This window comes from Pantherophis guttatus, chromosome 1, assembly GCF_059756535.1.
Source record: "Pantherophis guttatus breed Tessera chromosome 1, ASM5975653v1, whole genome shotgun sequence".
Taxonomy (NCBI): domain Eukaryota; kingdom Metazoa; phylum Chordata; class Lepidosauria; order Squamata; family Colubridae; genus Pantherophis; species Pantherophis guttatus.
The window spans coordinates 31,664,089-31,687,962 of NC_142063.1; the positions used below are offsets into that span (position 1 = coordinate 31,664,089).

Consider the following 23,874-nt stretch of genomic DNA (forward strand, 5'->3'; position numbering starts at 1 on the left):
CAGAACTGAGAAGTCATCACCTGCTGCATTAGGGTGCAGGAGTACAAAAATAGTCACAGAAACTAAAGCTATTAGAAATGTTTATTTTAAAAAATGCAGGAGAAGCTTCTCTTCCTGTTATCTGATACACAAAGCCCCACAGCTACACACTGAATCATACACAATGCTATTTCACTGTAATGTATGAAAAACAAGAAAGCAACAAAGGTAATTTTTCTCCTAAAACAACATAAAATACAATGCCCTGAAAATGTTCAACCTAAAAGGGAAATCCTTAGGAAGAAGATGCCTGTAACTTCTAAGAAGAATTTGTTACAATAGAGGGTAAAAATATTGACAATTACTATATTTCCTTCAACAAAGTCTCTTTCATATGCCCTCGTACTCCTTACACATGTACAAGGAAGTAATTAGCACAGAAGCAACAGAAGATCTGGCTGTACATGTGGAAAATACTTACACTTTGTGCAATTCTTCAGCAAGGGCTGAAGCTGAATTCTGAAAGAGAGAAGAAACAATGGGAAGTTACGTTCAGAATGAATGTATGAAAGAATAAAAGGTCTAAAGCGCTACTAAATTAAAAGAAGGCTAATTCTTTCTCAGAGTTAAGGATTTTGTTTTATTAGTATTTAAGGTATTGCACTAGGGTCAAGTAGACCCAGGTTCAAGATCTTGGAGAAAAGGATATTAGAAATCTAATAAAAACTTAAATAAATCAATAAATCATACCAATATAAACTTATCAGCAGGGATGTATAAAATAACATGTGACTTGAGAAGAATGACCCATCGCTTCCATCAAATTAATCTGCACTCTCTTTCTCTAGTAGCAATGGCTTTGTCTCTTATCCTCCAGCTGTCAAGCTAGATACCTACGGCAGTAGTTATCCACTCTGAAAGAATTCTAAAAATGAGGTAGAAGATAGCTACTGCAGCTTTCTGTGCCAGTGCACAGTATGACCCTGTTATAATATAGGATTCACAGAATTCTCACGAAAAGATGCAGGCAGAGCAGTAAGCTGCTCTAGCAAACTGCACCCCTGAAGCACAAGGAAAGAGCAGCATGGAGAAGATGGAAGAGGCTGGCTCCTAGGTAATTGTGGCCACCTGTTCTAGTCTGATGGCCCAATGCATCTAACAATAGGGCTTGTCACATATACCTGGACTGCCATCTGTGAATGGAACTTCTGAAGCTGAGTTTTCAAAGCCTCATTCTGTTCCATCAGCTCCTTTACAAAAAAGAAAATACAAACGGTGAAATACTCTATTCTAAACTAGCAATGTGCATAAACACAATTATATTTTTACATAACTGTCCTACTAAAATTATTCACTCGGGAAAAATCAAAAAGTTGCCCCATGCTGCATCATATGGAAATTACAGAAACATCAACAAACCTGAGGATATCATGGGAAGTCTTAATTCACTCAAAGAAACTCATACACATCAGGGTTATTCAATACTGTCTGTTAGCCCTCCCAGGCAAAACAGACAGAAAACAGGATTATGTGAATTAATTCAACTTTATTGTAAGGCTACCTTAGCAGAATCTTATAAGTTTGAAAGCACAGCATTACTGCCTCCACTCTTAACTGCTTGATCCATTACGGTGGGTCCTTCCTAAATTTCTTCCCTTGACCGTTAAAAGTCACTGGGGGTTCCTGCCTGTTTCCTAGGCAGCATCGCTTGCCCCCCACCCCTCCTCCCGGCCCTTTCCTCAACAGCATCCACACACTCCATTACAGTGTCTTTCGAATCATTTTCTAAGATCCCCTATGCAATTTCCTAAATATACTGCAATCACAATAGGAGCACAAAGTCAGTTGTAAAACAGGATTTGCCCAACCATGCAGATTGTACTATATGTAACAAAAGCCAGGTGACAGCTCACCAATAAACACCCCAGAGAACTAGATTCATTTTTCACATTTTAGCATTCTGACTCGGGATAAATTGGTTGTCATCAAATTAACAATCTTAATATGCAACAGATACATAACACTGATGTTGTAAAGAAAAAAATCAAAACATTAAAAGCTAAACATGATCCCAGCAGAATGTCATACCTGCACCTGTCTCTGGATAGAATCCTCAGTTGTGACCCTCTTTTGTTCTGCTTCCATTAATTGCATCATTCTTTGTTCCAGCTGTTGTTTTGAGACCATTGTATCAGTTAGCTTGCTGTGCAGACTCTGGATTTCATTATCTTTAGCCACAAGTTTATTCTGCACATCTATTACAAGAAGCAAAAAATTACTGCTACTAATTATTCTGGGGAGCTTCTTACCACTGTCAGATATGTGCACTATATGAGTGTGAGTGGTCATGTTGAATTTTATGGAAGTGTAGGGCATAAATATTTTAGACATACAGAAAAAGAGGGATTGATGAAGGAATGATCTGGCTCAGAACATAAGCAGCGCAGTCTCAGCATGAGATCACTTCTCTGGAGAATAGAGACAGAAAGTGCATCACTCTCTCAGACTACTAAGAACAAGCTATTACACATTAGGGGATTGCAATAGTGGTGAATATCTGTAGCTCGGGTGTAGGATGAAGGTGAAGGTTTGTTCACCAAGCTTGTGGCTTGGTTTCTGAACATTTCATTACTAGGCTAGGTAACATCTTTAGTGGAGTTTAGGGGACCCCTAAACTCCGCTGAAGATGTTACCTAGCCTGGAAAGGAATCATATGGAAACCAACCCCCAAGCTCGGAGAACGAACCTTCACCCTCACATTAGGGGATGTAACCAGTAATGGTTCTATTCTGCCAGAAGGCAGTTATGCATGCAAAGATAGCTGAATTTTGCAGTCCCCTTGCCCTTCCCTTCAATGGAGAGACAGGAAAGCTATAGTAGGTAGAAGGGAAACCAGCAAAAATTAGATGCCTTGGTTTGAACAATGTAGGAACTGTATCGGAAATCCCATGCTCCCAACAACACAAAAAGAACTTTAAAGAAACCAGTTTTATCCCACTGATAAAAAAGGAGGGATCATATTCAGCAGCAAGGAAGACGCTCTGAATGCACCTTGCTGGGCAGCCTCATGTTCTGCTGTCCGTTTCCTGAGATAACTTTGCATTTCCTCCCATCTTCGTTCAGCTTCCTGTTGTTGTGCCTTCATGTTTAAAGGAAAGGAAAATAATATACATGACTGCCTGTATTACTACATCACCCACAAATCATAAACGAAAAGTCAAATATTTCTTGTTCTTAATAGTTTTGAGTCATGCACTAATGCAAACATATTAAAAAGCAGATTAGTCAAATATCTAAGTGACATGGAGTAGAATAAATAATTCAAGGCTGATCCTAAAATAAGGTGGGCTAAAAATTGAATAATTATAATGCTTATAATAATAAAGGTGTGAATATATTCCAATGTTTCTCAACCTTGGAATTTTAAGGTTTCTTCAACTCCCAGAATCCCCTTGATAGTATGCTGGCTGAGGAATTCTGGGTATTGAAATCCAGACATCTTAAAATTGCTGAGGTTGAGAAACTGACATATCCCTATACAACAAACACATTTTAATGTGAACTAGATTAGCACCATGTTTGCAATTCCACAAAATTCAGAGTCTAAAAAAATATGTCAGGAGCAAATTAAGAATTGTCTTACAAACCTACAAATCAAGCACTACTACCTATAGTCAGGACAGGAACTGATCCATTGTTATCATCACAATAAAATAAGAATAAAGCTATAGAGCCCATACCCCTAAATCAGTTGAAGTAATTTACTGAGATAGCTATTCCATTTTTATACTGTAACCAGTCAGTCGTCCAGAATTACTTTACCATCAATCTGCATATCTGTATGCATATGGACATGAATATGAAATTATCTCAGAAGAGGAACTATGCAAGTTCATAAATAATACAGGATGTTAGGATGATTTTTATTCATGCTGGCTGCTTCCAGGGAATCTTGTTGCTATAAGAATGAATGTCTTATTCTATTAGAAATAGATCATTAAAACACAATCTTTAAATTATCTTGTAGCTGCTCCTTAAAAGCAACTTTATTGTGCTGTTTTTACATTGTTTTATACATGTATTATGTATACAAAGATGTAATACAAATTTTTAAATAACATATAAAGTAGTACTTCTAATCTGACAAGTACCAATTAGAAAACACAAGTTACTTACATAACGAGTTTTTATAAAATTACGGTTGGGTGCCATCTCTATACCCAATCAAATGAAATTATGAGGCATTTTTATAGAATGCTACAACACATACTCTGGCAATAAAAGGGGAGCTTATAACTTGTTGGCACTGATTTATAGGCAGGTCATCATGTTTCTGTAGCTGGTAATTCATTAAAAGAAGAGTTCACAATTATTGTGTATTCTATTTGAACTAGTAACATATTGCTTGCCTATGCATCTCCTTTGGGGGGGGGGGTCAAACTGCCCTTTGCAGAATGTTTGCATGATCATGAAATACAGCATTGCACTGATGAAAAACAGGCAGAAAATACAGTTTGTAAGCATGGCAAATCAATACTATAATAGAACTGCCACTTTCACCTCTCTGAAAAAGTCATGCCAAGGTTTCTCTAACATTCAGGAGGACTTTTCAGAGATATAATGGGCATTAGGAAGAAGTAGTAAGAAAAAACAACCATAATTATTTTAATTTCACGTTGGTGTAAAATCACACAAACCAACTGGTAAAGGAGGCATTTCAGATGCATCTCCTCTTCCTGAAGCCGTTAGTAATTTTGTGACATACAGTTTATGTCTTCATACTATACATATAGCAGAATAACAGAGTTGGAAGGGACCTTGGAGGTCTTCTAGCCCAACCCCCTGCTCAAGCAGGAAACCCTATACAATTTCAGACAAATAGTTGTCTAATCTCTTCTTAAAAACCTCCAGTGTTGGAACACCCACAACTTCTGGTGGAAAATTGTTTGATCTGGCATGAGCATGCTTACCATACCTGTCAGTAGTATTACAGAGAAGCCATAACATCTTTGGATTTCATGCAACCAAGAAAAGACAAAATTTCATTAAGGTGCTTCAGGAAAGGATGGATGATTTCAAAGTACTTTCTCACTTTGGATCCAAATACTGCACACTTCTATTGACAATCCTCACACGGGAGAGACTGCAAAGTCATATTTCCTCTCGGCGGCTCTGAACCATTTGATTTGCATGTTTGCAAGCACAGAATTTTCTATAACTATGAGACAAGTTGATACTCACCTTTAACTGATTGATGGCTTGTTCTGCATTTTTCTTTAGGAGCTCCTCTTGTTGTAGTTTGTTATTCTTTTCTGACAGCTCGTTCATTAGTCTAGTGCAATCTTGACGCAATTTGCTCAGCTCTGAAGACTGCCTAGATACAAAAACAATTGGTTGTTTTCACCATGTTGACAATGTGTATGAAGAACATTTGGACAGAAGATCAAGCTGCAGTCACCATGAGTGAAGGTATGGTAATATTTTAAACATATATGGCAACTATTAAAAATATGGCTATGTTTAAAAATATGGCTATGTTACTGGGACAGGCCAGTTCCTTAACTGGTCCAACTATATGTTCTGTCAAAAATGAAATTCGGTTTCCAAGTTAGAGCAAAGAGTCAAGGGAAGCAATTCTTGATTAAATTTTGCTCCTCTCAGATGTACAGATTCTGAAATGCTAAAGCAACGAATGAAAATTTACCTCTGACTCCAAACGTCTATTGTAAAGAAAATCTCCAAATCATCACCCAAAATTCACCAAGATGATGAATATACACTTTGAACAAAGAAGACCCTATGCGAATAATTTCAATGCAAAATCACAGGAGAAGCCATTCAGGCACAGCAACAACTGTATAGTTAACTATAACTAGGTATATTGGTTCTACTTAGTCAAATATAAGTACTGCCTTGAAAATCCAATGCTTGAATTTTACAGGGAGACTGGGAAAACAATTATTAGGGTAAAAATAATGAGAAGAGTTGAGCAAAACATAAGATAGGTTATGAATTTATTAAGCATTCTCCCTTGTGCTGCTCAGAGGCAGAAATTCTTCTAAACTTAGTTTGACACTAAACGGCAAAAAAGATTGGGATAAATTCCCATGCTATCTCCTGCAGCTGAAAAACTAAAATTAATGACAATTAATACTGAGCTCTCTTTTTATTATCAGCAAATCTCTTATCAGACTGATCTCCCCTACATTTTGAAAGTAATATGAAGAATACTCAAATTGATAACGCTGATTTTTAAAAGCAAATAAAAAGCAATTTTAAAAAACCTAGAATTTACTTTCTGTAATAGAAATAGAAAAATATCCATTTTACAGGATACAAAATTATATGAACACTCTCTTTTTCTTGGCCCTTCTGAATCCCTCAATGCACTGCAATGGATCTAACAGAACCTTGCAACTAAGATAAAAAAGATAAGAGTCTCCTTCCAGCTTGGCTCCGAGTAATTTCTTGGCAACAGTGCACAAGTGGTTTACCTAACCTTCAAAATTATATTATGTTTGTCCACAATCATACATTATAATTATAAGAGCATAATAATAAACAGTTTGAAGTTCAAGACCACAAGATAAATGTTTTAACGAAATGACCACAATGGCGTACTTGCTTTCCATTTGGTTTGTGGAAGTACTGACAGCATCTCTCAAAATACCATTCTCCTGCTTCAGACGACTGATCTCTGCTTCCATCTGTTCACGAAGCTGTTGAAACTGTGACCAGGAAAACATTATTGTATTCATTTAAGATAACCACTTTATAATTTATGTAGTTCCATATAAAACACAGGGTCTTACTGTTTACAAATCCAAACTGTGATCTACTTTTGGCTTTATTTCTTCAAGAAATGGAGAAAAAGCTATCACCAGATTGGCTCCCCAAGATTATTTCTCAATAACAAATCTAGGAACTTTGAACTTAATCATTGTTGCATCACACTGACATTTCCCCCGTTTTAGCTCCTGCAACGTAATTAAACACTAAGGTTTCTTTTGTTTTTATATTTTATGTTATTAGTTCATTTAATTAATGATATGATACCAGAAATTTTATAGGGAAGTGTTATTTTTTCTACTGCAAAATAGCCACTTGGTTGATATTGTAATATTCATTTAAAGTTTGAATTGCCTAGATTTTAATGCACTTCCTTTATTTTTTTGTACATTGTAATTTAATTAGTGTTTCCATATTATGTTCCATTGGTTGTTTTTAACTGTAATTTAAATTAGTATTCTGGTTTTGGTATTGTTACTATAAAGGGAGGGAAACTTTAGGAAACATTCTATTTTAAGTCTTTAAACTGCAATGAAACTATAACTGAAATATTAGTACAAACCGGAAAAGGTGTATAATCTAAATCCTAGTCAAACTTGAAATTGTATGTGAGGTTTTCCAAACATCAGCACTATCTTGCTTTTCCACGTCCTTACAGTAGTCCTATCAATGCTTCAGGGACAAAGGTGATATTCAAACATGCAGTGTCTATTAATCATTTAGCCTAGGGTCTCCATGTAAAACTCATTTGATAATTAGGAGGCATATACATGTAACAATCATGACTAATGAAATCAAGATATGGAGAAGAAACTGATGCGAGACTCAGTGTCCTTTACAGTTCATTTTCTCTGTTCAACACTGTACAGAAGAACAATTACACAATAATTCCGGTTTGCTTAAAATATTTATTTAGCCACAGGTCTGCAATATCTTGGCATGGAAAAAGGAAAGTCTGCTTGCATAGAGACTGAGCAGATGGTTTAGAGAAACCATCTAGCTAGGGATGTTACAGGATTTTGTTCAGTCTACATTTTTAAAAGAACAAATCTGATTTACTCTTACTAGAGAAATAAAGAACCTACGTTTACTTATCATTTGTTATAGATGCTGACTGTTTAATTGTATCTATTTGTTAGCCACCCAAAGAAAACACAATACAAATATATAAAAGAAATTAGTATCCTGTGCGACAAAAGCAATTTAAAATTATATAAAGGTGAATTCTTTAAAAAAAAAACCTAGCTTATTCACATTACATGGGACAGAAGTTATCAATTAACACTGAGAAATGTAATATGCATCCAGGAAATACTATATAAATGCATGTTCCCATCCTAAGTATCTAGATACTCAAGCCAAAATGAACATTTTCATTTTCATTAGAGATGTTGACTTTACCTTCATTTTCATCTGCTGGGTTTCTTGGTAGCCCCCATGGATTTTGTTTTGGAAAACCCCATGCTCTTTTTCCAATGTGTTAACTCGCTCTCTCATTTTTGCCATAACCAAATTGCTTCTTTCTTTCTCTGCCATCAGTTCCTAGGACCAAATCAGAGAGTATCTCTTTTCAATAGTCCACCTCATTCTGAGGCCCATGGCCAGTTTACACAAAGCACAGGATTGCAGTTCCCTATCATATTTCTAGGTATGTCTCACAGCATCTGTGAGGCTCAGAAAGCATTCCTGGAAATTTAAGGAGTATGCTTAAAGATTACATTTTGCTCTATAGCATTCAAGCATCTCTTTTATTTCCTTTTAATTAAAAGAATCTTAAAAAATAAAATCAATAGGACTGACAGACGGACATAATGCTACCAGTAGATGCTTTAGTACACGGGTGTCAAACTCGCCACGTCAAGTTGCCGTCATGTGACGTATTACAACGTTTTTCCACTTTGCAGAGCTGGGGTTGGCGTGGCCTGCATGTGACGCATCCGGCCCGCCAGTTTGACACTCCTGCTTTAGTAGGTTCCCAGATTTTAAAGACGTAAGACTTGGATACAGCTCACAATAGGAAAACAGAAAGAGTTTTTAAAAAGTTGAAAAGACGGCTGAGCAGGTGTAGGGAGGAGGCACCAAATTCTGTATAAAAGTAACAAGGAGTTTCTGGAAAGAGTAGGGAGAACAGAGACTGTTATGTATGCTTCCCCCGATGGATTTGCCCCATCTTGTCTTCACACCTGAAGTGTTTCCTACTGAAAAGTTTTTTTTTTAAAGCCTAATATCAAACCTCCCAGCATAACTGTTTTTATCAGTGGTTTAAATGACACACTGAGCTGTGCTTTCCATAATGATGGTTACTCCCTTTACATCTGACTATACCAGTAATGCAGTGGTGAAATGTAAAATTTGTTACTACTGGTTCTGTGGGCGTGTCTTGGTGGGGGGATAATGTGACTGGGTGGGTGTGGCCAAATTTTTTTTTTTTACTTTTAAAACCATTTTTTCTACAACCTCTTCGGCCTTTTAAAAGGCTCTGATGATCCCAGCTGAGTTGCCTGATCGGCAGAGGCTTTTTTTCTTTTAAAAGGCTCTGACGATCCCAGCTGAGTTGCCTGAACGGCAGAGGCTTTTTTTAATTTTAAAAACATTTTTTTCTACAACCTCTTTGGCCAAAGAGGTTGTAGAAAAAATGCTTTGAAAAGCCTCTGACGATCCCAGCTGAGCCGCGCGATCATCAGAGGCTTTTTTTTTTACTTTTAAAAGCATTTTTTCGGTCGAAGAGGTTGTAGAAAAAATGCTTTTAAAAGTAAAAAAAGCCTCTGATGATCGCGCAGCTCAGCTGGGCATGGGCGGGGGGGAGGGATTTTTGCTACTGGTTCTCCAAACCACCCGCCACCATCGCTACCGGATCGGGCAATCCGGTCCGAACCAGGAGCATTTCACCCCTGCAGTAATGGCACATTTACTTATTCTGGGATTCACTGTACCTGGGAAAGCTGTTTGCATTGTTCCTTTGCAACAGCACCTTCTTCTCTTGCTGCCATAAGCAATTTATCTTTTTCTTGCAGCTGATGGAGCACTGCAGCTGGATCTCCTTTACTTGCCTGCATGAAGAATAGAAAACGAACTTAAGAAGGAACTAAGTACCAGATCACATGTCACAATAAATCAGTTTAACTCAATCGGAAGCCGCAGCAAATCAGAATCATTTTCCTGCCATCCATTTTACTCCTCTAACTTATTTCCTGACATACAGTAAGTCACTGTTTTACGTAAGTCCTCAATTCATTCATATTAATGATTACATGCAGCAGCAGTTTCAGAACCCTTGATCTAAGATGATCGATAACTCATCAATTTGGATAGCCAAAGAATTTCTGAACCAGTCAAAAAATTATTGCTAGGCACATGGTAGATACTATTAAATTAACTAGTATGCATGTGAAATATTTTAGGGTTGCAATAAATAAGGAGCAGAATCTAATTCAAGAACAAAAAGAATTGGCCAAATAGAATCAGAACAGAATATCCTCTGGAAGAGCAAATACTGCTGGGAAATAACTTTTCACAAAACCTCAATGATTCCCAGTTATCCATACACTCTCTTTAGAAGTAACTATGCATGCTATTGTACAAAATCCAAGATGAGCTTTTGTAATAAAACAATGCATTTGTGGCATATGTTTCTGCTCAGGAACAGAATCTCTAACAACCAGAAACCAGGAAATGTATCTTATGTGGTGCAGGAACAAAATAGTGACATTATTTGTATTTAGAAGATTTTAAAGGTTTCCTCAAAAAATGTTCTGATCTATTGTCCAAAAAAAGAAAAGCCAGATTTGTTTGTTTGTTTGTTTGTTTTCCAAAGAAAGAAAATGCAGGTATTTATCTGAATGGTAAGCAAATGCAATAGCAATGCTAGCCTCAAAGCACCAGTTACCTTCTGCAGAATCTCCTGTATGGCATTAGATTTCTCCTTCAATAACTCCACCACATTCATGGCCTCCTCTTCTGTGAATATCATGTTCTTCATAACCAAGATAAAATCCTTAAATTTTACATCTGCATTTTCTATAATGAAATCAACAGAAGAGTTATAAGAAGAAAGCAGCATATTTTTACAGTAAGACTAGAAGGAAAACTATTATTCTGTGATACATGGAAGACAACTTTTCAGCAAGCTTTTTCATAGGAGCCAGCAAGCTATAAATATAATAAATACCGGTAGTCTTTGCTTACCGACTGCTTATTCAGTGACCACTGGAAATTATGACAGTGCTGAAAAGGGAGATTTACAATTGGTCCTCAAAGTTGCCCTCATAGCATCCCCCTGATCAGGTGAACGTGATTCAGGTGCTTCACAACTGGCGTGCATTTACAACAGTTGCAGCTTCCTATGGTCATGTGATTGCCATTTGTGACCTTCACAGCTAGCTTCTGTCAAACAAAATCAATGGGGAAACTGGTAGGAAGTCACATGGTGGTCACATGACATTGGGTAATGATTACAGTCATTATGGGTGATTTGCTTCACAACCACAGCCAGAAGTGACATCATAAGGTGGGCATAGTCATATGACTATGACTACTATGTCACTTAGCATCAGAATTGCTGGTCCCAACTGCAGTCAGTAAGAGAGGACTACTTGTATTGGCAAATAAATTTTATAACCATATATCCATGCCTAGGAAATGTTTGCAAGACAAAATTCCAAATTATAGTTGTAAAATCTCTAGCATATTTGGAGTGTAAGGCACAATTAAAAAGAAAGAATGGATTAGTGGCAATCTACAGTCAGATTCTCCCTAAACACAGAGAGTAGCTCTATTGGAAAACGTACTGGAGCCATTTTGGTTCCATCTAAGGCTTATCTTATCATAAATAATAATTGTAGTTTTTTTTTCTCTTAAAGATAAACAGAAACAAGAACATCGAATGTTCAGATTATTTCCCACCCAAGATAAAAAATAGATTTCCCACCAAAAGATGTCAACTTCAAAAGAAAAATAAAGGCTGATTATTGGCAGGTTACTTCAAGGCTCCTTATCTTTCTTTTATGAAATTTAAAATAAAAGATACTGTTTTGACTACTCTTCAAACACCATAGACATCAGAAATGCAGTACAGTCATTCCTTTCATGTTTGTGCTCATATTCATCTCAGAACTCTGCTATCATCTTCGGAAAAACATATTTCAGGAAACTTAATGTATTCCTCTTCTTGGAAATTAATATCAGAGTTCAGGCATTTCAGCTTGGTGAGGCCATCAGCAAGTTCTCTGATCATTGTCTCAGAAATATACAGTACCACCTTACTTAAATTACTGGCAATCAGCCACAAGCGCCAATATCAAGCCTTTATCAGAAGGCCAAGCCAACACAACTCTCAAAGTGCAGTACAGAAAGAATTTTAAATCTTTTTGTATCACCTGAATAGGACCTCTTCCCCCTTTTCTTTTCTTTCCTGTTGCTGCTTCTTGCCTTATCTCTTTCCAGTGTTTTTCCTTTCTTTCCTCTCCATTCTCTTGATTTCTGATGCAACTTGTTCAGTCCTTCCCTTCCATTTACCATTTGATTTCAATTCATTTATCATAACTTCTGCATCCACCCACAGTCTAAACTTTTCTCAACTAAAAAACCAAAACCCTCGAATTCTTAAGAATTTTCTGGCAATGACTATGTATCTGTGCATCATAGCACAACCAACTAGTTTTCCTGGCCATGCCTTCTCTTTTGCACCAATACCTTTATCGGTTTCATTCTTCAGTTTCTTCACACTGGTTTTCTGCAGTCCTTCAAGACCATCATGCCTCACCAAATCAGCTGCTTCTCGCTTTCCTTCTGTTACGCTTGAGTCTGCATTATCCATTAGAGGAATATATGTTGTTGCACGAATCAAAGGTTCATCCACTAAAGTCATAACTGGAAATTTAGGAAACACACTGACAATAATACATGGTAACATGCATTTAAAAAGTAGCTTCACTTGGCTTCTTCCAACTCAAGCTACATATGCATCGGCACTTTGGTTATTTCTTGAACAGGTACATAGTGCCTTGATAAAATTATTTTGTTATTAATTATTTATTGCTCACTTTTGATGGTTTGGGGTTGTAAGTTGCTTTTGATATATTATTTCAAAAACTGAATCAAAATGTGTATTAAAAATTTTCAGCCAATATAGTATTTGTATATATTCAAATAAAATATAACCTCTGACATGAACCAACTACACAATGTTAAGCAAACGTTTTCCCAAGTCTTAGTCTTCCACATCTATAATATAGGAATATTATATAAGAACTGTCTATTTACAAATAGTTTTTATAAGAATTATAAAACTATGCATATGAAATATTTTGAACACATGGAAAGTGCTACAGAAGTGCTTTTATATTAGGGTTGTTAAACTCATCATTCCTCAGTTTCTCCAATAATTCACCCTTATTAAGTCTTAGATTATATATCAGTATTTGTAATCTATTGTAAGGGTTAAGGGTAGCACCATGCACAAGTCAAAGATTGATGATAATTTTCAGGATTCTCAGCTTCAACCAAACCTAGATATCATAGAGAACAAATTCACACTTGAGAATCTTACCTTATACATTACAGTTTGCAGGATACGGAGAGTAAAATCCTAAAAACCTACACTAGATTATTTGTTAAATTGGTGCTCTTCAGATGGTAGCCAGTACTGTGCATTTAATACATTATACACTGCATTAAAATCAAAATCAGAAGAATTGTTTTTAATCAATGAGGAGTCCCTGGTGCTGTCTGAGCTTGGTTGTTTTCTTGCAGATGTTTCATTACCCAAACTAGATAACATCATCAATGCTGGTAAGGAGAGGGGTTTGCTCTTTTTAACCAAATATCAAATGTGTCTTTAAAACCAGTTCCAGTTTGCCATGCTGAAAACAAAAATTACAGGCTAACTTGAAAACTTTTAATACGCAAAATGCCATCTTGCTTAATTGAGCACACTAAAGAAAATCCTCTCTTTAATATGCCAAGACTGCAGATCATTTTTTAAATATGAAGAACGGAGGAAGAGCCTAGGACCTTAATGGCATTGTATATACTTCAGTGGCATAGAGTTTTGTGTCTTCCAGGTTCTATAAAAAAAGATCAACTAAAGGCTTTAATTGTGAAAGATGGGTGGAGAAGTAAGAAGAGTTGCTTGATCAGAAGAAGCCTTTTCTTGTTCAACATGCAATTCCTCAGATGGAAACACAAAGTGTGTATATGGGAAGTCATGACCCAAATGTAGTACAGGTAGTCCTCAATTTATGGTCACAACTGAGTCCAAAATTTTTGTTGCTAAGCAAGACAGTTGTTGAGTTTTGCCCCATTTTATGACCTTTGTTGCCACAATTGTTAAGTGAATCACTGCAGTTGTTAAATTAGTAACACAGTTGTTAAATAAATATGGCTTCCCCATTGACTTTGTTTGTCAAAAGATCACAAAAGGTGATCACATGACCCCAGGACACAGTAATCATCATAAATATGAATCAGTGGACAAGTGTCTGAATTTTGATGATGTGATCATAAGGGATGCTATAACAGTCATCAGTGAAAAAAAATGATCATGTCACTTTTTTCACTATCACTGAAACTTTGAATGGTCACTAAGCAAACTGTTTTAAGTCGAGGGTTACCTGTATCATGCCCCTATTTGTATTCCACAACACTGTCTCTAATATTTTAAGTCTATATAGTACTTAATAGGATGCTTCCAATTCCTTTGGACTACAACTGTCAAAAGCTTTACTATTGGCTATATTGGCTGGTGCAGATAGAAATGGAAATCTAAAAAAGCCAAAGAACGTATCTGCTTTACGTCTATTTTAGAGAAGAGACCAGGTTATATATGGTAGCCACTGTTTATTCTTCTTCAACCTGTTTATCTCTCTTTCAGACTGTGCAAATTGGCAACAATCACTTGTGGCAGTGAATTACACAGTATAACTATGTGAAACAGGTTGTTCTCTTGCCTGTCCTAAATCTGCCAGCACTCAAGCTCATTAGATATTGACTTGGTTTAAGTGTTGACACCGTGAAAATAACACTGAGGTTTAGTGATACATTTTCATATTTTTAACATAATATTAATTCTCAACATGAAATTTTCCTTTTTCACAGCAACTGTATTTTTGTTACTCTCTAATGAGCAAATGTGTTCAACTGCCTTACTCAATGTATGACACATTAATTTTCAGTTATTTTGAAAATATCAACTGTTCAATCTCAAGCTCTCCTGGTTATGAACTAAAGTAAAGCATATGCAGTTTACCTATGATACCTAGTATACACCTGTAAATGAATACAAATGGACATGAAACGAACATACACGCATGCTATTTCATTATACAGTAGAAAATTCTGATGCCCCTTATGTGTACTAGTAGTAAAGAAATTGGAAAGAATTCCAGAAACCATGTTCTGCATGCTTTCCCTAATTTGTTTACCATAAGAAAAATTTAGAATGAAATGTCTCACTGCAATATAGAAAGTCATAATAATCTATGCCTGCCTATATGTAACAGTACATGCAAAATGGATTTGACTAAGCTGTGCTGTATTGACTATAATCAAAGTTCAGCTACCAGAGGAATTCTTGTTGAAGCTATCTTTCCAGTAGATGGCACTACAACCATCTTAAATACAGTATTTACTTTCAACAATATGAGAAAGTCCAGTGACCCTAAGAACAATGAGCAAAGTTGTAAGAAATATGATTCTCCAAATGTGGACAACCATGATTTTGGCTTAAAATATATAAAGAACTACTTTTATGGGAATGGATAGCACACAAAACTTACTACATGTAGTTCTCATCTTATGACTGACAGTGTCTCCGAGATTACGCGATCGCAATTTGGGTGCTTGACAACCAGCCTTTATTTACAAGAATTGTAGCATCCTGGGGTTATCTGATTGTTAGTTACGACCTTCCCAGCCAGATTCCGACAAGCAAAGTCAATGGGGCAAGCAGGATTCATTTAACAACTGTGTCATTCGTTTAATGACTATGGCAATACAGATCATAAAATTGGGTGCAGTTATGCAATGACTCATTTAGTTATCACCTAGCCTAGTAATAGAAGGCCAGTCGCAATTATAGTCATAAGCTGACGACTATCTGTATACAAAAAACAGACTTATACAGAGAGGTAGAAAGATGTTTGGTAGAAAAGTCTGAAAAAAGCAGTGAGTGGAACTAGAGGCCAAAACAGAAGAGTTAGCCATTCTCTCTCTGAAAACCCTTTGTCACCCTCTTATCTCATCCCCAGTTTACAGAACTATGGACAGTCATACCAGCAATCTGAATTGATCACTCACTTGTGTAAGTTTAAATCAGTTCAACTACCATTACTTGGACCTAGGTTCAGAGTCTGCCCATCCTGACCAAACAACACACTCATCTTTAAATAGCAGGTTCCTTCATCCCATCAAATAGCAGTAAAGCATGTCCAACTTTTGCTGGTTCAGCAGCATCGTTTTACCCCAAATCAAAGTTTGTTGTTCAACAAATTCGTCTGATAATGCAGGAAACAGATGTCCCTTGAAGGATATGCTTCCAAACTTATAGTATGGATAAAACTGAAATATCCCACACAATTGCTCAAAAGGGATAGGAGCAGGGGTGAAATCCAGCAGCTTCTGGAGAACCAGAAGCGGAACTTTTGAGTAGTTCAGAGAACCAGCAAATACTACCTCTGGCTGGCCCAGAGTAGGGTGGGAATGGAGATTTTGCAATATCCTTCCCCCAGGAGTGGGGTGGGAATGGAGATTTTGCAATATCCTTCCCCCCAGGAGTGTGGAGGGAATGGAGATTTTGCAGTATCCTTCCCCTGGAGTGGGGTGGGAATGGAGATTTTGCAGTATCCTTCCCCTGCCACACTCACTAAGCCACACCCACCAAGCCACACCCACAGAACCAGTAGTAAAAAAAATTGGATTTCACCACTGGATAGTGGGGAGAAAAACAACAGAATTGGTGTATGTCATGGGATACCTCTAAAGTAGGGATCCCCAATTGACCGGCACCAGGCTGTGCAAACAAGCAAAGCCCCACCTGCAGGATGCAGGCAGCACACAAAACTACGCCCCCTCTGGTCCATGGAAAAACCTCTCTTCATGGAATCAGTTCCTGGTGCCTAAAAGGTTAGGGGACGCTGCTCTAAAGGTATATTTATAAGGTTAAATGTACAATAATAAATATACGTGCAAATGTATTTGCAATGTACCATCATCACACAGAGGAGGAGGAAATAAACAGAGTAAATAAACTGACACAGTGTATACCACTTTTAAGCTTCTAGAACAGAGGTCTTCAAACTTGGCAGCTTTAAGACTTGTGGACTTCAAATCCCAGAATTCTCCAGCCAGCTATGCTGGGAGTTGAAGTTCACAAGTCTTAAAAGCTGCCAAGTTTGAAGACCTCTGTTCTAGAGGAAAGGCAGGATATAATTCAAATGAATGAATGTACATTAATTCAAGAAAAGCAAGCACTTATTTTTCTTCTACCAAAAGGTAACAATTGTCAGTCATGTCTTAGTTAGCTCAGATCTTCATCAAGAGTAAAGAAATTATTGAATGCCTGTCAATTGGCACCAATTTTCAGCATGCTATTTCTGCCCTAACCTTCTTTTTGTTGTCAGGCAGGACCTCCTTGATTCTAGAAACAAATTGTCACAGAAAACTATAGACTCACAGAACTCTGAATACTGCTATTCTAAATGTCTATAATCTGTAGCCCAGTTCAAGTATATGGATTAAATATTTACAATTCATAAATGAATATTTTAGTTAAATGATTCATCTTTCATGTAAATTAAGTGGATTCCAGACTATGAAAGTCTATGCCATAATGCAATTGGTTATGTTCCTTAAGTGAAAAAGGATTGTCATTTATCATAATTAGTAAAATAGTCTAATTCTAAACTACGGTAAGTAGATTGCATTCTATTAATGTAATTTAACAAGCACAGATTCCCCAAAGTCAAGTATCTGCATGCATACTACAAGCCAGATCTTCCAGTTCTGTGTTCCATTTTATGGGGAAACTGGAGGGAAGAGAATATTTCAACTTCACTTTCCTCTAAGTATATTTGATTTATGACAATGATGTTGCTAGCCATTTTCCCTCTTCCTAGTGCATTTGAGAAGGAAGGAAGCCTCTGAGGATTAACATCAAAATTACATCCTCATTTCCAGAAACGCACAAATGCTGATTTGATTTGGGAATAATTTTGTGATCGTATTTGATGCGCTGAACCCAGAAATACTTAATCCAAGAAAGATGACCCACTAAAGGTGGTTATTAAAACATCAGATATAAAATGCACTTTATTACCATTATCTGTCTTTTGTTTTTTTGCAGACACTTTCTTCTTCCCAGAGCTTTCTTGCTTTATCTCAGGATGCAATATGAGAGGATCTTGCTTTCTGGATATGGACAGAAGTGAATCACTCTTGGCATCTTGATCATCTGTTTAAAAAAAAAAAAAAAGGAGCTATATCAGGCTTTATATTGTACACACTAATCTACCCATCTCCATACATGTTTGTAGATATGCATGTATGCTATACATATGTATAGCCATGTACAAGTTGCATGGAACACTTGAATTCATATAATATCATATTATATGTGATACAAGTAGTCCTTGACTTATGACCACAATTGAGCCCAAAATTTATGTTGCTAATTGAGAAATTTGTTAAGTGAGTTTTGCTCCATTTTATGGTTTTTTTGGCCATGTTTGTTAAATGAATCACTGCAGTTGTTAAATTAGTAACATGGTTGTTAAGTGAATCTGACCTCCCCTTTGACTTTGCTTGTTAAAAGGTCGCAAAATGTGATTACATGATCCCGGGACACTGAAATCATCATAAATCTGAAACATTTGTCAAGCATCTGAATGTAATGGGGATGCTGCAAAGGTCATAAGTCACTTTTTTTTAGTTCCGCTGTAACTTCAAATGGTCATTAAACAAACTGTTGTAAATTGAGGACTATCTGTATACTGTATGTACACATATCAAATTAATCCAGAATAGGATGTGGCTTTGGTACTTCAAATCAAAATAAGTTTAGAAAAATCAAATAAGATATTTCAGTGGGGACATGAGGATAAAATCACCTTAAATTTCAACAGCCAAGAGAGAAAATATAGCATCTATTCCAAGGATGTTCAAGTGTTCCATCCATAGTTTGTCAGGGCAGGGAAGCCAAAGCTGCTGAGGCTGTGTTGTGATGTGACCATGAACCTCTGGAAGGGGGGGGGCAGGGATGAAATGCTCCCGGTTCAGACTGGATTGCCCGATCCGGTAGCAATGGTGGTGGGTGGTTCGGAGAACTAGTAGCAAAAATCCCTGCCACCCCCCACACAATCGGGGGGATTGTGTGGATTATGAGCCACACAATCATCAGAGGCTTTTTTTACTTTTAAAAGCATTTTTTCTACAACCTCTTCGACTGAAAAAATGCTTGCACACTTTATGTACACTAAGCATGCCCCAATAATTAATTTTAATAGTAATTTTAAGTATGTCAAAACAGTGTGAAAAAGATCACACAGTACAAAATGTGAATGTATTTTTAATTAAATACTAACAATCTGGAATTTATCATTGTATGAAGAAACAGAAAAAGAACTATTCTTCAATACTGTAAATCTAGGGTTGTACCATCTTTCTCATCTTGAATCTACAATGGTGATATCTACAGTGGTGAAATCCAATTTTTTTTATTACCAGTTCTGTGGGCGTGGCTTGGTGGGCATGGTGTGGCTTGGTGGGCGTGGCAGGGGAAGGATACTGCAAAATCTTCATTCCCACCCCACTCCAAAGGAAGGATACTGCAAAATCTCCATTCCCACCCCACTCCTGGGGGAAGGAGATTGCAAAATCTCCATTCCCACCCCAGTCTGGGGCCAACCAGTTCTCTGAACTGCTCAAAATTTCTGCTACCGGTTCTCCAAACTGCTCAAAATTTCTGCTACCAGTTCTCCAGAACTTGTCAGAACCTGCTACAATACCTCTTGGGTTTCTTTTGGAAAACTGGGCCATATTACCCCACATGGATAAAATATAAAACTGGCCACGTAATTTTCTTTATATACAATATTTTTTTTATTTTTGAATTTTTGCTCTTTTTAATGTTTATTTTTCTTTTCCTTTCCCTTTAATATATAAATATATATATAAATCCTATCTAATAGTTTTTGCTAACTACTTCTTTGGTTTACTGTATTTGGATGGAAGGAAAGTATGTGTATTGCTTATTGAACACAGAGATAATGAAACAAATCTTGCTGATTCTGACTAAGGATCCAGCAATGGTTGAAAAATGGTAAACTTTTGAAATCCAGGTCTCTTTATGAGGTATATAGGAAATATGCTATGCCTGGATTGGCTTAATATTTTAAACCAAGCAGGTATGAAATGTCACTTACAGCTAATCCCAGATCTACCTGTCAAGAAAGAATAGGGAGCTGCCAGCAGAGCAGAGCAAAGCCTTATTTTCAAGGCTAGCAGCTTCAAGACAAATCACAGCCACATCCATAATTGCCAGGTTGTGCATTGAAAGACTGTCAAGACTTGTTTTTGAACTGTGTGCACCTCACTTTGATTCCAGTTCATCATCATCATCATCATCATCATAGATAACATTAGAAACCTGTGCCTGAACTTGCTTAATTTCACTGTTGCTTTCCCATTCCCTTACCTTTGGGTCTGTGTCATTTAAACTGTAAGCCTGCAGCTAATGACTCTTATTCTGTAGTGGTGGTGTGACTTGCTCTTTCACACGATTAACTAATATATTGCCATCCCTCCCCCCCCCCACCCACCCACCTACAAACTCAACTAGTAACACAGTCATACCTATTCCATTTTTCTGCTTTTTCTGTCCAGACTTTTTTTTGGACCCAGCTGAATCCGAAGGTGGGGTGGGCTGTTTTGTTACAGGTACGGGCTCCACTTTTTTTCCTGCAGGCTTCGAACTCTCCAACTCCTTTGGCACAAGTTCCTCTGAGTTGCCCTTGTGTTTCTTCTCCTTCTTCTTGCGCTCCCGGAGACTGCTGGGGACCTCTGTCACGTTCAATGGAAGAGGGACAATGTGCTCCTCCTCTGACCCCAAAGCATCTGACAGTCGGAAGTCCCGAGCGGTACTCTCCGAGTCAGACTCATGGAGGTTCCCATTCTGGGCCTCTTTTTTCTTGCTCTTCTTCTTCTCTGCTTTCTTTTTATCAGTCTTACTAGGCAGAAGCTTTTGGTCCCTCCTTTGTTTGGCGAGGACTTCATCGTAGAGTGTTTCTTTCATAAAAAGCCAAAAAAAGAGGAAGATGACAGCAATCACAACCGAAGGTACTAGGATGATAAAATAGGGAGACTCGTAGAATTCCATTGTGCTTTTTCTTAACTACAAGAATAAATCTGCAAAGAAAATAAGAACAAATGAGAATAAAAATGATTAAGAAAGCTTAAAGGCAGTGTTTTTACAGCTATATCACTGAAGCAATGGTATTTCCAAATAGCTGATTAATAACAAGATTTTTTAAAAAAACCAATAAAATAAAAATATCAATAAGGAGATTATAATGTTTAGAATAAGCAAAAGGAGAGAAACGGAGCAATACCATTTTTCATTGTGCCCGTCAGGCGCAAAGAACCAGGAACAACACAAAGTGTTGATCAGAGTAGTTTATTGCTATTGTCAGGAATCTTAACAGACTAATGCACTCACTACAGAAACTACTAGATAAGCACTGCAAAGTTTAGAGAGAATCTGCTTTCAGAGGCTTCTTCCTATCAGCAATTCAAGGCTAGCCAGTCTTTTCACTCCACTCCTCACTTCAGCTCCAGATTCCATAATGCCTGATTAGAGAGAATTCTGCTTTGATTTGCTTCTCTTAGTTGTAATTTACCAGCAGCCGTTCCAAGATAAGAATTATAACTTTAAACAATGATGCCCAAGATTGTTTTTTCTTCTTCTTCCTTTCCTCCCCATTCTTGTAGGCACTGCCTTTTAAACTATAAGATTAAAGAAACTGATGAGTCTAATTTAGAGGCCTTCAAACTTGCAGCTTTAAGACTTGTGGACTTCCAACTCCCAATTCTGGGAGTTAAAGTCCACAAGTCTTAAAGCTGCCAGGTTTGGGAACCTCTGGTCTAATTGATACATAAGATATTATATAAAACTATTAAAATCAATTTTTATGCAGTAAAATTAATGGCAAGATCAACTGTCTTCAAAAGAAAGCAGCAAGACAAAATTTGAATTTTTAATTTGCCTTAGGAAAAGTAAGAAATCCTTAGTTTATGAAAAAGACTTGCAACCTTACCTACAGAGAAGTTTAGTCAATACAATTCCTCTAAGGTGAAATGTCTACAACCCAAGTTAAAGTTAAAACAAAACTATTTATTTGATTTGTGAATGAATGCTCCAACACTGGAAGTTTTTAAGAAGAAACTGGACAACCATTTGTCTGAAATGGTATAAGGTTTCCTGCCAGAGCAGGGGGTTGGACTAGAAGACCTCTGAGGTCCCTTCCAACTCTGTTATTCTATTCTATGCTATTTAAATTCTGTCTTTTTACTCAAAGTACAAGAGATAGTTAGTAATGACTACAATACTATTATACATATCTTTAAAAATCAATAATTTAACCAGTTGTTTAAAATCTAGTGAAATAGACACAATCTTCAAGTTTCCTAAATGGAAGGGATGGGGGACATAACATCTGTAAGATTACACTACAAGTCCTAGCAACCACATAGATAGGTTTTCTCCAGGAACATCTGTCCCTAACCTGTTCTTTCAGGACGCCCAACAGCTAAACTCATTACCATTGGAACTGATTCCAGCCATCTTGCTCTGCTGGTTGTCTTCCTCTTTTCTTTCCTTCCTCCTTTCCCAGCATTAGATCTTTACCAGAGAGGTAGGAAATCAAAATGCCAAGCTAAGCAAGCAATGCTATGGTAATGTGATCTCATATTTGGAAGGTGCTGGGAGTCTGGATGGGAAGAATAGGCTGAAGTGAACTCTAGTAAGACCAATTTGGTGTTTGCTAAACCCCAGATTGTTTAATTCTGCATCTATGGCCTCAAATTTAACCAATGTGTCACCATTCAGGCAATTTAGATAATATATTTCCTCAATTCTTAATTTTCAGAGTTTATATTTAAACAAGTGGCAGTTGTTTTATCTTGTCCACCATCACAAATCTATGCATCTGTTTGCTATCCAATGTTTTTCTTGAGGAAGGATGAATTACTGCCCCTTCTAAGGTAATAGACAATCAATGATGCATTTTCCTCAGCTTATCCAACCTCCCATTACTTTCCCTTTTCTTCATGCCTTTTGACTGCTAGTTGATGTCCATAATGTGCTCTGCTAGTCTTCCCTCCCCTCCCCCCCACATCCTACATATTAGCTGTTACAGTCATTATAAAGAAGGAACAAGCTATTAAGAAGTAAGAAGTCACACAACCAAGAGATGGAAGAAGATGACTTGGGTAGGAGGCCTATTTCAAGGGCTGACAAAAAGTTCCAAAGAGTGGCACATATGAAGCTATGTCTTGGTGGATCACAAGAGAAACCTAAGCCAAAATTCTGATGCAACTGCAAAAAAGTAAATGCATTTCTTACTTCATCAGCAGAGGTATAGAGCCAAGATCAAGAACAAACATTACTTCTCTTTATGTTGCATTGATCAGACTAGACTTAGACTACTGCATCCAGTTCTGGATGTGTTTTAGGAAGATTCTGACAAACAAGAGAATATCTGGAGTAAAGCAACCAAGATGATAGAGCCTGGGATATTTACCAAGATAAGAGAAAAATGTAGGGAGGCAATTTAGCTAGCTTGAGGTATCTAAAGGGCTGTCATGTAGAAGGCAGGGCAGAATTGTTCAGAGTCAAGAAGCAATATGTCTCAATCACAAGAAAGTAAATTTTGGGTGGAGAATCAGGAAAGATTCCTAATGCTACAAGTAGTTCAACAGTGAAATTGATATGTCTCAGGAGACAGTAGATTCTTTTCCACTGGAAGTGTTTAATGGAGAGTTATACTGTACTGTATTCCATGGCTATACAATTCAATTTATAACTGTGTTGTGGAATACAGTTGTTAATACCAACCC

The 23,874-nt window shown here is 37.1% G+C and overlaps 1 protein-coding gene across 38 annotated transcripts in view; it reads right to left on the reverse strand.

The window, feature by feature from the left end:
- Window positions 1-23,874, reverse strand: part of KTN1 (kinectin 1) — an 87,688-nt gene that overhangs the window by 42,691 nt on the left and 21,123 nt on the right. For 23 of the 38 annotated variants that reach the window (XM_034433475.3, XM_087895609.1, XM_087895616.1 and 20 more), the window contains exons 2-13: window positions 20,614-21,165; window positions 18,080-18,214; window positions 12,460-12,636; window positions 10,655-10,785; window positions 9,702-9,818; window positions 8,170-8,310; window positions 6,601-6,707; window positions 5,221-5,353; window positions 3,031-3,118; window positions 2,068-2,234; window positions 1,161-1,229; window positions 461-498 (exon numbers count right to left, since the gene is read on the reverse strand). In XM_034433475.3, the coding sequence (XP_034289366.1) occupies window positions 461-498; window positions 1,161-1,229; window positions 2,068-2,234; window positions 3,031-3,118; window positions 5,221-5,353; window positions 6,601-6,707; window positions 8,170-8,310; window positions 9,702-9,818; window positions 10,655-10,785; window positions 12,460-12,636; window positions 18,080-18,214; window positions 20,614-21,136 (1,826 nt within the window). In that variant the 5' untranslated portion in view covers window positions 21,137-21,165. The remainder of the gene's footprint in view (window positions 1-460; window positions 499-1,160; window positions 1,230-2,067; window positions 2,235-3,030; window positions 3,119-5,220; window positions 5,354-6,600; window positions 6,708-8,169; window positions 8,311-9,701; window positions 9,819-10,654; window positions 10,786-12,459; window positions 12,637-18,079; window positions 18,215-20,613; window positions 21,166-23,874) is intronic. The other 15 variants (XM_087895522.1, XM_087895614.1, XM_087895550.1 and 12 more) reach the window with 1 other exon arrangement.